Genomic DNA, 14,992 nt, shown 5'->3' with positions numbered 1-14,992 from the left:
CTCCTTTAATCCAGACAGTTTGTTACCAGTTACTGCCTGAGCCCTGCAGTAAACCACAAGTGTTTGTGTCCTGCAGTGCCTGGATTAACATTTGCAGAGTATTCATTGACTTGAATTAATTGGCAATTAGCTAACTCGAGTTAAAAGAGGACTGATATTTCTCTCTAGACATTCTTTTAATTGCTCATCCAGCCAAAATAGACAATGCTGGCCAGACCAGGGCTTTCTGCTCAGATATTTTTGGAAGTTCTTTGACAATGCCCTCCGAGGTGTAATGAAGAGCAGGCAAGGAGATGTGCAGATGATCTGAAATCAGTTTTCCTACTGCAGAAATTTATCAATACTTGTAAGTGGAGCATCGGGCTGGTTTTATCTCAAAAGAAAATTAAAGACCTCCATATACCATTAGAAAAATCACATGTATTAAATGTAGCAAATATACCTAATTTTTCATCCCACTTCTTGAAGTAGTTATTGGCCTTATGGTTAAAAATCAGGCTAATGAGTTACTTGTGTTTAACATTTCTGAAAGACTGTGGGACCGTATTTCATTAATTCTGAGTAACAGTTTATGTATTTAAACAACAATGCTGGTTTACTCTTTTAGTCTCTCTCCCTCGCAATGATAATTTGTTTCAGATAGGTGTCTTTGACAGACTCCAAGTTTGCATTGGATTGAAAATCAGTTCTGTCTTGTTCTCAGAATGTTTCTTTCTCTAATGAAGAGCTGTAATAATGGGATCATTAGTAAGGTGTTACTATCCATAGTGGTGTTCCCTCATGCTGCTATTTACACAGCAGCAAAGCAGATACAAAATAGCACCACCTCCAAACACTTAGTGTTTTATTCAGTCTGTGTTAAAAGAAATTGCTTCACAAAATCAAGGCAAAAGTAAATCAGCCTCTTCTGAAATCCTGTCCTTGGCTGAAAGGTCGTGGAGGTGGCTGCCAGGTACAATGCAGGCCATGAGGGTGGCTTTCAGCAGTCAGGGATTCACAGTGGATAAAGTGTCTCAGCTGGAGGAAAGCTTTTACTTCTTCATCCCCACAGTACGTTCTTCTTGGGCAGAACACAGAATTTCTCTCTGTGCTGCCTCAGGATGGGTTGTCCCTCTGCCCAGCTCATCTGCATCTGTCCTTTGCTTATCACATAAGCTCCTGTCTTTTTAGGAAGTACCTGCACGTCTCCCAGCACCAGACCCATGCACTTCCCTGTGCTCTTCCTTGACTGGCACCTTTCTTTCCCTTGCATCATGTTGGCTTCTCATTGTTTTCAACTCGTGGCTTTTAATTATAAATGAAAAGATGATGATAGCTTACACACCCTCTTGCTTTTCAGCAGGCTCATGTTTTCTTCTTTTCTCCCCAACCTGAAGTAATGATAGTGCTGGTTCTGGGATCAAAAGCAGTCCAGTGGTTACAGCTGGCCTCTTTGAAAGCCCCAGCATCTCTCTGCCTGAGAGCCCCCAGGAACCACCTATGGATGGAAATTTGAAGTGTGCCTGGAAGAATGAGTGTTTGGGGATGGTTGGGAGGAATCTTCAAGTGCATGATTCCCACAGGATGTGAAATTTTCTGTCAGGACAGCCCAAAGTTAACTTCAACAATCATGAAGATTATTTGCCTGCATTTCAGGGGTTAATTACTCACAAAGCTAACAAGTTCAAACTATTTGTGGCCTAACTTTAAGCCAAGTTAGTGCAGAATATCCTGTTAGTGGCATCCTTGTTTGTTTTTCTTTGGGGACCACACAGGTATCTATGCTGGCCTGAATGTATAGATAAGCTCTATAAGTAGTCCCCTAACATTGGCACGTTTGTATTGGAGGTTTGTTACAAATTCAAGGTGCTCACTAACAGCTGTATATAAAGGAGAGGAAAAAGTGGAAGATCCACAGCCTTTTTTAGAACCCTGTAAACACACCCTGAATATTTGTTTCTATATGGGCATTTCTGCCACTTCCATTTCACAGATAGCTCAGCAGCTTACTCACATGGTTGCTTCTCATTCACTCTGAGGGTATGTCATACATCTTGAATGGTTTGTGTTCTTTGTGTCAGCAAATGGGCTTCCTAAATATCAGAAGCCCACAGGAATTCCAGTCCCCATGTAAGTCATCTCTGAGTAGTTCTACACAGGCTGGAATTACAGGACGGGAACAGAAGTCCTGAGTACATCCCCTTCCTGCTCAATGAGGATTTCATGAGCCTTATCTTCTAGATGGACTTAGTAAGAGGTTTGTTTTGTTGTTTGTTTGGGTTTTTTTGTTTGTTTGTTTGGGTTTTTTTAGGATGTCATGCAGATATCAAAAGGAAGTTGCTAGGGGAGAGGGAAGGAATTAACACAGAGCCACATGTGTGTGTGTGTGGGGGGGTGGTTATCCTAAAATTACATTCAGTGAATTTAGTCCATTGCAAAGTGGTGTCTTGAGCTGTCAAGGGGGCTCTCTTAAAGCTCTGTCTCCACAAAACACACAGCAGCAACAGTGCCTTTTTTTCTGTGATCTTTAAAATGCAAATCAGGAGAAGAGGAAAAATGTATTAAATCTCCTGTGTTCTCTCATTCTGTCCTCTGGTACAGTGGCATAAATCTTGGGGCCAATGAAATTAATTCAACATAAAACCAGTGTGATTCACTATCAGTGTGATTATTGCAAGGTGTGCCATTTCTTCTAAAAGTTAATAAGCTTTGTTATCTGATTAAACAGAATGGTTTGATCATAATTTTTGAATTTCTGGTTAGTAGCTGGAAGGACAGAAGATGCTGTGAAGATTGTCTGTACAGCATGGTGGTCTCCCAAAAGTTCATGGGTAAAATCCCTTCTATGAATCACTGAAAGGGTGCTTCAGGGAGGAAAAAGATTTTACAGATCAGCTGAGTTTAGTGGGACAGATGTCTTGATTTGGAATCAAAAAAACATTAAAAATGTTAAAAACATTTGGAATCAAAGCCTGAAGTGTGAGATACCAGAAGCCTTTGTATTTTTGGGGGGGGGTGAAGGACCAATTTCAGAGAGCAGTTGTTTGTCAGCTTTTTAAATCACCTTTATTAACCTCTCAAAACAATTGGTCTGCAGCATGGTAGGGTACAGCACTGATCCACAGATCCAGGGATGAAAGACAGCCAGAAGTTCTGCCAAGATTCAAAAGTGTAACTAAGAAACGTGTAGAGAGTGCTGTGGTCATTCTGTGGGAGTGATGTAGAGCTGTGGTTTGTGCTGGAAGCAGGAAGGAAGCAATCACTGCAGAACTGTGCCCATGTTCAACAAAGTGGGACCAAGTAGTCACTGTCCAAACACAGGACAAAGCCAAAGAGAAGAAGCATGAGTAAAGCTGCAGGTGCTGTGAACAGTCAGCACAGAGACAGTAGTGCTATGGGTGATATTATAAATTTATTGAATAGCAAAACCACAGACATAAGAGTGAGGATTGGCTGGACACCACAGCATGTTCCCCCAGCTGTGCTTCTCGGCTGCTTCAAGCAGAGAACAGACTAATGCCATGCACAGCTTCAAATGGATTTGTCAGTGTGCAGCATTCTTAATTTTTGACTTGTTTATGTCATGGCTGAAAGTAACAATGTCAGCATTCAACCAGATGAGACTGAGAAATTATGTGATTTGAAGCATCCAGAAAATTTGAGCATGCCATAAAAGAGACTGGAAACAAGTCAGGAGTTTATTTCTCAGCAGAACACCTAGTGATTAATGGTTATAAATTTCTGATTAACTGTGTAGCAAAAAAAAGGTAGACAAGGTACCTCCAGGAGGTTGCTGGAGTACCAGGTGAAACTCCAGTTCATTTCATCAGGGATGGTTGCAGCCTGTAGCTTCATCCCATACAGGAAGCCTGAAGTCCTGGGTTCATTGCTTCCCTGGACTGCAGATCTGTTGTGTCCAATTTGCAGATGAAGCAACGAGTTTGGCTTTGTGGTTTGTGTCAGGAGGGGTCATGATCTTATCTGCAGCCCAACTTAGGAGCTGCCAGCTGAGATGGACACCTGGGAGGTGCCATTTCTTCTTATTTAGTTAGGACTGAATTAAATTAAATGGCAATTTGGCGTATTTTGTATGGAGTGGGATGGGCCCCATCCTATCAAGTGTTGTGCTGCACAGAGCAAAAGCTGAAGCAAAAAAGATCTCACGTGAACAGACCTACAACGTACTTTTTTCTGGGTACAATTTTTCTTCATGTCGATAGAGTTGAGAGCTTAGGGAACTGCCTTAAGCTCATCTGTGGGAGATATCTCAATGTGCTTTCTTGCAAGTCCAAATTCTGCAGATGTTTCATGGATTTTACCTCATAATTCTTGGAATTTTGTTCCGTATTTTGGTGATAGCTTAGACATCCTGATGCTGTTGGGGTTATTCATATCCTTTTGCCAGTATAGTATTTTAACAGTGCTCAGTGATGAGCAGACAAGGACATAGTAAACAAACCCAACTAAAAGACATAGAGTGGTATCAGCATAGGTTGATGTTCCTCCATGCCACTGTGGCATTCATCACAGTGTGAACTTCCTACAGCAGGGTGAGTTAAAACAGTAAGGGAAAGCAAGATGAAGCAGCTTTTTGTTATGATCATAAAAGCTTTGGAAAGAGCTAGAAAAAATGCAGAGGTCATGTTTACACTGCAGACACTTGACCTCCTGGTTTCATTGATTTCTGAGCTTTTGTTGAAGGCAGGCGTTGGCAAAAGCCCTTAGTTTAGTGCAGCTGAATTGGCAGAAGTTTGCTTCTTACTGGTAGAATGCACTTAGAGTGGTAAGAACTGGAAAATGCTGCTTCAACAGAAACACAGCTTTAATCTCCTGAAACACAGCAGCACTGAGGGGGTCGGTGGCTTCACCAGAGGTCACAACGTGGGGCTGTGGGGTCTCCATTACTCCTTAGACCTTATCTGGCTGGAGGAGGGACTGATGGCAATCAGTTTGCTTATAGGTTTCCATCTCCTAGAGGGTGGTGTACTAATAACAAAAGTCTCAACAGCAGCTATCTCTAACCAATTCTTCCTTTCTGTTTCGCTCTGTTTCTCCTGCAGGGCTTGTGAAGTTGGGGGTTCATTGTGTCACATGTCAGAAAGTCGCCATAAAAATTGTCAACAGAGAGAAGCTCAGCGAGTCGGTGCTAATGAAGGTAATTTTCTAATGGGAGATTTTTTTAAAATCAAGTTCTTGGCTCTGTGTCTTCTCCTCCATGCAAAATTAATACCTTTAATTGCATACAACAAATATCCCTGTCAGTACTAGGATTATGTGGAGCATAATAACAATAATTTAGTTATGGGGGAGGCGAGGGCAGCTGAAATGAAATGGGAGTGTGCCTCTGCTTTGTGAGCAAAATAAAAGGTCAGCTGCAGAGTTCTTGCTTCTCTGTTGGGGCAGATGTGTGTTGGGCACCTGACTTTCACTGCTGCAGCAGTGCCTGGTAGCTGTGGTACATTGCAGACTGAGATATACAGATGTCAGTAGGAAGAGATTCCAGAGAGGCTGACAGATCTGTTGTTTGAATGCTTCTCCTGCTTGCTCTGTTGCATGGGTTCATTATGATCTGATGTGCCAAGGTCCATGACTGTTCTAAGCTGTTGCAATGCTGTTAACAATACACAGAGCTGGGCCATTGGAAACCATTAGTGTCTGTCCTGATGGTCCCAAGGACTGCAGTGCTCTGAAGAGCTTCATTTGTTTCTTACTTAGCCTTGTGATATCCATCTCCATACATGAGTCATTTATTGATCCTGCAAACCTAAAAATAAAATAAATACCTGTAGGAAAGTTTCCTTGTGCAATTTGGTGACTAGAAAGGATAAATTTAGCTTGATGGTAGGGAGTACAACTGCACTGCAATCAACAGAATTCCATCAAGCTGTGACCTGCAAGTGATGCTAACAGGTCTGCATACAGCATAGAGCACTTTATGGGGGTAACTTCCCTATCAGCAGATGGATCTTTACATTGCTGTTTCTTTTATGTATTACTGTGTCAGCTGTTTTCCAGCAAAAGTAAGTACAGCAACTTTACTAGGAGCAGAGAGAAAATGGAGTTTAAAGGCATATGTGCTCAGTGAATGTTATGCATACAGTGTAAGTTTATTTTTTTTTTTTTGGAGAGGGATTCTTAAGCTTTATATTCAGTTGCTAATGTGTTCAGGAATTTTATTCAAGTAGTCCCTCTTCCACAGTATTTTGGATTCAAACAGTCTGAACAGTCTTCTATCACAGGCCAAAAATTAGAAAGTGAAATTAATAAGGAACTTGAAACTTTACAGGGGAATTCAGAGACTGAATGGAACACGATAGCAAACAAAGTGTGTAGATGGTAAAATCTGAATGAGACTCTCAACACTTTGAATATTTTCCAAAGAAAACATAGCAGGAATATTTTTAAAAAACATGAGCATTTTGTTTGCTGAGAGGTAGTATCTGGTATCTGTATAAAACATTTTATTTACCTCATTGATTTTCAGAGTAGGAGGCAAATCACTTAGCATAGCAAAGTGATCTCTCTGCTTTAGCTGTGTTGCATTACCTTGGTTGTAGTATGAAATCTGAGCAGAGAAATGGTAAATGGTGTGTTAGTCCCTTTTTTACACAGCTGCATGCTGAAGTGTGCCATGTTTTCTAGGATTATACCACATCCTTCTCAGGTGGAAACCGTGTGCTCCATCCTGATTCTCATTTTCAGTCCATTCCTGGTAGGATTTCCTCTTTCAAGGATTCTGTAGGTTGTACTCAGGAGATTGAAACAACAGATGGGATTGAAGTGGTTTGCTCAGTACTTATATAAACTTAGTGCCAGATGTCTTTCAAGGAATGTCTGTGTCTGATGGTCACAGACAGGGCCTGGGAATTCTAAGCTCAGTTTGGAGTTGACTCTGCTGTTAGTCAGATTCATCCAGCCTGGCCAAAGGGGAGAAATGCTTGCAGCTTTCAGCAGTCCCAGTGTGACCTTTGCCAAGCATGCAGCTGACAGCTTGCTGTGTAGAGCCAGCAGCCACAGGGAAATAGCCAACAGTGAAGCCAAGTAATGGTGGTGTGGTGGCATTCCTACTTTGCAAATCTTTCCACTAGCTGATTAGTTCCAATGACTGTCTTTGCCAGTGGGCCATGCAGAACAGTCCCTGGAGCCAAACAATTCAAGACCACAGCTACTCTCCCCAGCCAGGCCCAGATTGATGGATTTTGCTTTAATCTGTCCTTGGACAGAAAAGCTGGATCTGACAAATCTGCACACCTGCTTCATGAAGCTGTAACACTGCAGTGCTGTGTCCATTTATCCTGTAGCATAAGGAGAAAGTCTGCTTGCAGTCCTTTCAACATTTAAAATGCCAGGGATAAGCATGTACAGCAGGCTGATTTCCATCATTCTATCTTGACTGGCTGCACATATCCTTCATTTCTCCAGTGTTTTTGCAATGTTTTTATTCTGTCTGTCCAGGGTAGCATCCCTTCTTTCTTCATCTGTTCTTCATCTGAGCGGTAGAGAAACAAGAGACATTTGGTAAAGTGCTTTCTAATCATAATGTCATTGTATCTGTATTTCTGGAGAGAAGAATTTGGAATTGAAGCAGCTGCTCTCAATTAGCAGAACTGCTGCTATGGAGATGATGCTCGGGTAGGCATGATGCAGTGCAAGCTGCAGGAAATGGATCATCAAAGCACTTGCTCACAGGGCTGCTGGGTGCAGATGTGAGCCTTTTGCTATGTCATGCCATTACTTGCTAAAAACATCCCAGCTTGGGATTTTTTGGGAGCCTGCATTTTGGGGAAAAGCTATGATTGTAATTTCACAGATGAGAACAGAAGGGCAGGTTCTGAGCATTGACACAGCTGCTTAAACATCAGCTGCAGTTCTTCAGCTGCACTGAGGTAACCCCACTGATGTGCAAACCTGCATCCTGTGGTACCTCTGCTCTGATCTAGAACAAATTGGCAGAAGGGTTTCAGAAAGGAGTGTGCTATAGGCAGTGTCTTGAGACAGAAAGAGGGTTCCTTGATTTCACAGACGTACTTCAGGATTACTGAGAGGGAAATTAGACCCAAAATACAAGAGCTGAATGTGCTGGTAAAGCAGGAAGCTTTCCTGAACACACAGGTTCACTATTGATATTTGCATTTTCAGTTCCAGAACAAGAGTTTGGAATTTATAACTTAAGAATACAAAGGTTAAAGGAAGTTTTTCCACTGTTGTGGCAAAAGCCTGTTTGGAAATATTGAGGAGTCTCATGAGATTTACTTAGAAGAGTCCTTTCCCGTTTACCACCTCACCAGGTCTCTTCCAGTCCCTCCTTCCAAAGAACATACAACAACAAAATAGCTTTTGGTGATTCATCAGATGAAATACTTTATAAAAAGAGAGAAGCAATGGGAGCATAAAGGGTGAGGAGTGAGAAGGGGACAGCTGGCCTTGGGCTAATTACTTGAACACACAGGCATCCTGAGAAAGCCACAGATGTCCCAGGCTTGATGAGTGAAGCCCAAAGCTCCATATGTGTGCTTTGTGTGCATGTGCCTTTTCTTTGTTCTGATTGAGTCCCTAGTAGCTGACCTTGAAGCAAGACACAGGTATTTCCAGGTGAGGGATGGGAAGACACACAGTCCTTTCCTTGTTTCTCATGTGGAGCCCGATTGAAACCTGGGTGGTGGGTCTGGGGGGGGTTAGCTGGTTGTTTGAGTGCTTTGTGCTGATGCTCTGCTTCCAAATAACTCTTCAAAGGTGTGAAATGTACACTGCAGCAGAGAGAATCATTCAACAATCAATGTCAGAGATCATTGGCTGCCTGAAGTAATTGGGGGGGGGGGGGTAGGCAGCAGAATCTTGGAACAGTCAGATCTCTTGGAACAGGAAAGATGACTTAGGAAAGCATACTTGTAAATAATCACTTCTTTGCTTGGTCTTTTCATGATCTCTTGCTTCTTCCTTAGCTTCTGTTTCAATAGCTACTCATTGCTATACTACCTTGTCCTATTTTGAGTCTTCCCTTTCAGTTGTTGGTTTGCTTCTTTTAACCCCTTTGATTCTCCTTTCCTGCCCCTTTCTCTGATTTCTCTCTTTTTTTCTGTCTTACCTCCTTTTGCTACAGAGAGTCCTGTAATAACTCATCATTTTGTTGCAAAACTGTTGAAATGCAGGATGTCTGCTTGAGGTGTCCCTTCTTTAAGGTTTAGAAATTGGGTACAATTCACAAAGTATCCAAGAGAGTCAGTAAACAATCAGAGTTCCTTCTGCTTTCTAAAGTTAATATGATCTATCGAGGCATTTGGGCAAGCTATAAAAATTGCCATTTTTTTTCCACCCTACTTTTTGTTCCACAGACTTGTGTTACAGCAGTCTGCCTCAAACCTCTGTTGTACCAAACACGTTCTACCCACAGCCCTGTGTGTGCAAACACACAGACACAGAGTCTGCCATCCTCTGGTGCTGCTTAGGTCATAGAGCAAGAAACATCCCTCATGAGCTCCAACTAGAGCTCAAGTCAATAAATGCTTTTTTCCACTCATTTCACTTGATCATATCCATAATGCCTGGATAGAGATATAACTGCTCCCATAGGTGATGGGTCTCAGTGTGCTCTACCATCCAGTCCTCAGCCACCTGGGAAGCTGCTGCCAGTAAGTTACCTGTGAAACCCCTTTGTGTTCAGCTTGCTCTTTAACTGTTGCCACTGTAATTGCACCATGCTTGCATTTGGGGTTGAGACAGACCATAGTTTGACTTCATGTAGCTTTCTCTGCTGAAGCTTCTGGGAATTCTCCTCTTCTTTTGCCCAAGCTTAGTTCTATCAAAAGATACTGATTCACTAAAATATTTGCTCTGAAATAACTGTGGCTCAGTGAACTCCCAATATATCAAAGACTGGGGTTCTTTTGAACTCTCTCTGGATTCATAGCAAGCTGCTAGGAAGTCCTGCTTGCTATCTCCAAAGCAGAGACCCTGAAAGCCCTGCCTCTGCAGGGACTCCTGCCACTTCTGAGCCCTAGGTTAACAAGCCAAGATGTAAAAAATCTTGAGATGGCTCCAAGAATCCACAGTTGGGGAAGCTGGTGTAACCTTCCAAAGTTTTTCTACGTGAGAAAGTGGCAGAAAGCACCAGAATCCTCAACTATTGTCAGACTTGGTGCTCAGTCTTCTGGGAGGGACAATCAGTAGGAGTTACCTTGAAAGGTGAGGGGAACCCCAGGATAAGTTTTGCTTCCAAACTAAATCTTGTGTGGAGTGTGAAAATCTTGAGACTGCATCCACAGCTTGTAACCTCTGGTGGGATCCTATAGTAATTCCAGAATCTCTGGTTGGCTGGGCCCAATTGGTCTGGGAACCTGGAGCCTGGAACCTGGAGCTGCAATCCCTGTTATCTCCAGATGTGAACCATGGCACCAGCAGGATTGGCTGGATTGAACTGCAGGCTCTTTGGCATGTTCAAAACTTTACTTCTTTTTCTTCCTGATGCACTCTAGGTTGGTGAAAAATGCTAAAAAGCATTGGAGCTTGATCTGACTTGAGCTAAAACCTCCTTTAATTGACTTTTTCTACCAGCTCATCAAACAGCTCTGTTCTGTGGTTAATTAATCAGTCTGAAGAGGTGGAGTTTGAAACCTATGGCAGTCTGCAGAGGGCAGAGGATGCCACAAGAGATTGGGTTCTGGTTAAACCAGAGGTAAGAATTGACCACAGATAGGAAAAGCATTTTAGATTATGGATTAAATCACTTCCAAAATCTCTTAAGCAAAAAGGAGTTCAAATCAAAACTTTTTGATTTGAATTGTAGAGAGATTTTTAAGCTATACAGAACCTTATAATAATAATTTTCTCTGCTCACACAATTTCTTCCTGGACTGAGAGCAAAACTCAGAGTGCAAATTCAGATGCAGATGCAGCGTGAATGCAATATTGACCAAACTGTTTGAAACCCATCTCTATAAGCATCAGAGCAACAGTATAGGATTTTGTAGATCATTTCTCACCCACTTTCCATGCTGGATTGAATGAATATGTGCTGTGTCAGGATGTATTCTGGTTGTTTTGGAGACTATCACATCTTATTTCCATGATTCTGCCATGCCAGTGCTTGCTCAGTGTCATTTCAAAAGCTTGTAACCAGTTTAGAAGGAGGAAGGTGCTGGGATCTCAGCACTGCAACACAGCATGTGCTTTGCAAGGGGATTTCATTAAGGATCAAGGGTAACTTGTAAAGTATGGTGAAGGTTGTATGTTTTCTATCTTTAGCTCTTTCTTTCTGGGTTGCAGATGAAAAGACTTCTGACTTCATTTTGCATCGGTTTATATGTAATTTTCCAGAATCTTGTCTGGAAACCTTATCCTTCTTTTTTCTTTTATCTTGGAAAGAGAACCAGCATTACAGCAGAAGAGCTCCAGCAGTAGTAGGATATCAATCCTTAAGTAGATTGACTGAGACCAGAACTGGCTCAGGCATTTGACCCTGCACCTATCATGTAGAGTAAGCACCATAAACATCAATATAGTGATCCATCCCTGTTAGGGATTGTAGTCCATCCCTGTATACAGCAGGCAAGCCATTTCAGCAAAGGCTTTGTTCAGAGATTAGCTTGGATTGTTGCTGAAACAACTGTGAGATGCCTTTTACACCAGCATGTACACCAGCATTAAGAAGCATTTCTTAGTGCCACACGGCTTATGGGTTTCCCAGCTCAAAGTGTGTCAGCTGATGGATATTTAACTCGTACAGCTGAGAGCCAAGGGCTGGCGTTGCTCTGTCAGTCAGGGGATGCAGGCTCTTTTTGTTTGTTTTGCATTCTTCTTTCCAACATGAGCATTTTGCTGATCATTTGTTAAATGTAAACCAGGCCTCACTCAGTCTATCCCTGCAGTTTGTGCTATTAAGTGGTTGGAACAAATCTAGGAAAAATCTGGGAAGGCTCAATCCCAGTTCAATTAACTGTTAGTTCCAGAGCTGTCAGATGGAGCTGGATGCAATATGCCATGGGTTTGCTTTGCTGCTGTCAGACCATGTTGATCTCTCTAGGGGTAAGATTTTACGTATTTGGACATTTCCTCTTTTACCAGATGCTATCCCTGAACTTGCTGCCTTGCCTCCTGGGATGCCAAATCCATGGTTAGCATGTGTTTAATGTGCTGCTCTGTTCATGAAGAATGCTCCCAGAGCAATAAACCATTGTTTGCATTCCCCTACTGTCATCCCATGGATGCACACACCACACACAGAGGAGACTCCACAGTTTTAGTTCAAACACTGCAATGAACTGAATTAGCCACCCTAATACTAAAAGCACTCAAGCCCACACTCTGGTTGTCCAGCTACCATGCAGTGATAAAACTGCAGTCACAGTGTGGGTAATTCTGCTCTGATGTGAGAGAAGCAATCACTGCTTTTTGAGAACACTTGGTATTCTTGAACCTTGTGGTGAAACACAACGTAGATGTCTGCAGCTGCATGGGGAAGCAGCAGCAATGTCTTTGTGCTGTGAGGCATAATGGAGACTTTTTATTCTCTACTAACCATAGGAAGGGAGAGATTAAACTCAATCTTCAACTTCTGCATCTGTTGCAGTCTCTCAGCATCTAACAATTGCTCAGTAACATCTCTTATGTTGCCATTGCTCCTGGTGGGAATAGTGACCTTTGAAAGTGGCAAGAAGTTCTGTGGTGCAGGCTGGCTTTTTAAAAAAATGCTTAGTGAAGTCTCAGGCAACCAAAGTCATTGTCCTTTCTGGAAGTTAGGGACTCCAATTCATGCTAAAAATAGTTAATTCAGAGTCCTGGTTTACAGCATTTTGGTAAGACAGGAGTAAGCAGTTGCTGACACTGAAGAAGAAGGATATAGCTAAGAAACATCATCACTTGTTCCTGCTCCTGCCATGTACTATGGGCAGGAATGTTCTTCTATCACTTGCAGCTCTCACAGGTTACTCCTCTTCTGTACATTCAGTAGCAAAGTGGTGAGGAAATATCCCTGGCACGAAGTGCATCACAGCAGAGTGCAGTTCAGTAGCACCATGGGCAAAAATTTGGTGTGCATGTCTAGCTTCATGTTTGTGGAGATGGTCCAGCTGGAGAAGCCTGCTGGCAATACAGGCAGAGTAAATGCCCTGTGAAATACTTTAGCATAAAGTAATTTTTTTTAGAGATTTTTCTGTTATATTTCCTTCATAATACCCTGAAATAAATCCCATCAGTCTCGTGTTCTTACTGCTTTTCTTTGAGGAATTTCCTCTCTTCCCTCCTGCTCTCTCAGCTGTCCCTGAGTTTCCTTCCCAAATCCCTTCAGTCCTTTGCTAACCTCCTGTTGTCCCTCACTGTCCACTGCAGCACTTTCAAAGCAGAGAGGAAAGATGCACACAGTAAGAGAGTGCATATTATCCTTTAGGTATTAGAGATTCATTTAATCCTCATTTCCACCTCTTAAATCAATCCCTGATTTATCAAATCCAGCAAATAATAACATTTACTTAAGAACAACTGGGTAAGTTAAGTGGACACAGGACAGAGTGGCACACAGCTGTTCTCACAGTCATCTGGGATCATGTTTTCACTTCTTTTTCATATAGGGGTTTAAGTTGTGAGTTTGGCAGCCACAGAGGAATTGAATTAGGGAGTATTCTTGTGGGTATATCTAAGGGTATCAAATTCCTTCTGGACAGCAATGCAGTGGAAACTGCAGATTTTATTGCTCCAGATTGTACCTGAATATCCCCAATATAAGAGGCAAGACACCTGGACCCTGCCAATTGCCTGGCACAATACAAAGGTGTATTTTATAGGGACTCACATGGAAGTCCAGCAACAGGTAGAAATGTATCTAAAAATTTCCCATAACTGTAAAAACCAAACTGAACCAAATACAAACACAAACAAAAAAAAAAACAAAAAAACCAACCAAACAAAACCTGTCTGACATTTGTTAACCATAAACCTTTGTTTTTGAGTGAAAAGGTGCCCTTGCCCTCCTGCATGGCTGAGTAAGGCTGATAGAGGTGTGAACACTTTTAGGTAAAAGCAGTGCTGCAAACTGCTTTACATGAGTGATGGCAGTGACTGAGGACATAGTGTCTGCTCAGTGCTGGGCAGCAGCCACTTGCTGTTTGTGTACCAAAAAGGACATATAGGTTATTGAGCCATCCTGCCACCTGGCAGCCTCTCACCCTTTCTGTGGCAGATACCAAATTCAGGGGCTTCACCCATTAACTGCACCTGCATCACAGTGCAGATCAAACCAGGGTTTATCCTGTCAGATGTCAAAAGGTGAGCTGGTGATGTTGCCTCTTGAGGAAGAGAGGAGGTACCAAGGACAAAGAAATCTCAGATAGTTGGAATGTTACAGGAAACAGGAGTGAAATACTGAGTTAGAAGTTTGGAAGCCCTCTGAGGGTTTGTCTAGGCTGTTGTCCCACTCAAACAAGGACTGCTGGGGACATGGGTCAGCCCTGGCTTTGTCTAGCATGGTCTTGAAAAACTGAATAGAAATTCCTCAGCCTCTCTGGACAAACTGTTCCAGTGCTTTGTTCCACTTTTAGTGGTTTAATTCATCCCTGTTACCTAACCTGAACCCCAGTGCAGACATGAGGAGAGAGACTGGCCAGCTAGCATGGCTGTTTCATCCAGTAATGAATAAACTTGTGTCAGTCATCAAATAGAGACCTTGAACAATTAAAAAAGCATTTTTTAATTTTTGGAAGAAAAGCTTAATGCCTTGGAGAACTCCAGAGACAGTCCTGAATGCTGCAGCCTCGTGGTGGGAACCATCATAACCAGTCAGTGAAATTAAAAACCATCTCGGGAAAATTTAGCCTGAAATGGGGCAAGAGAAGCCAAATTGATGAGTAAAACTGAGAATCAACAGGCCAGGGTCTCAGCAGGTGAAAATCCACATGACAGCAGTAGCATGAAGAGGGTTTTAGACTCTTAGCTTTACTGAGGAGACTCTGAGGCTTAAGCAGCCTAAAGGAACTGGTGGGAATGATCACATCTCATTTGAGGTTTGAATAGCAACAAGAATGCT

The 14,992-nt window shown here is 42.4% G+C and overlaps 1 protein-coding gene across 14 annotated transcripts in view; it reads left to right on the top strand.

Moving 5' to 3' along the window:
- The window catches only part of BRSK2 (BR serine/threonine kinase 2), a 300,865-nt gene that overhangs the window by 141,357 nt on the left and 144,516 nt on the right, over positions 1-14,992 (top strand). For all 14 annotated transcript variants that reach the window (XM_071762444.1, XM_071762440.1, XM_071762438.1 and 11 more), the window contains exon 3: positions 5,040-5,134. In XM_071762444.1, coding sequence (XP_071618545.1) covers positions 5,040-5,134 — 95 coding nt within the window. The remainder of the gene's footprint in view (positions 1-5,039; positions 5,135-14,992) is intronic.

This window comes from Heliangelus exortis, chromosome 18 (assembly GCF_036169615.1).
Source record: "Heliangelus exortis chromosome 18, bHelExo1.hap1, whole genome shotgun sequence".
NCBI lineage: Eukaryota > Metazoa > Chordata > Aves > Apodiformes > Trochilidae > Heliangelus > Heliangelus exortis.
This window is presented reverse-complemented; position numbering and strand designations above follow the sequence as displayed.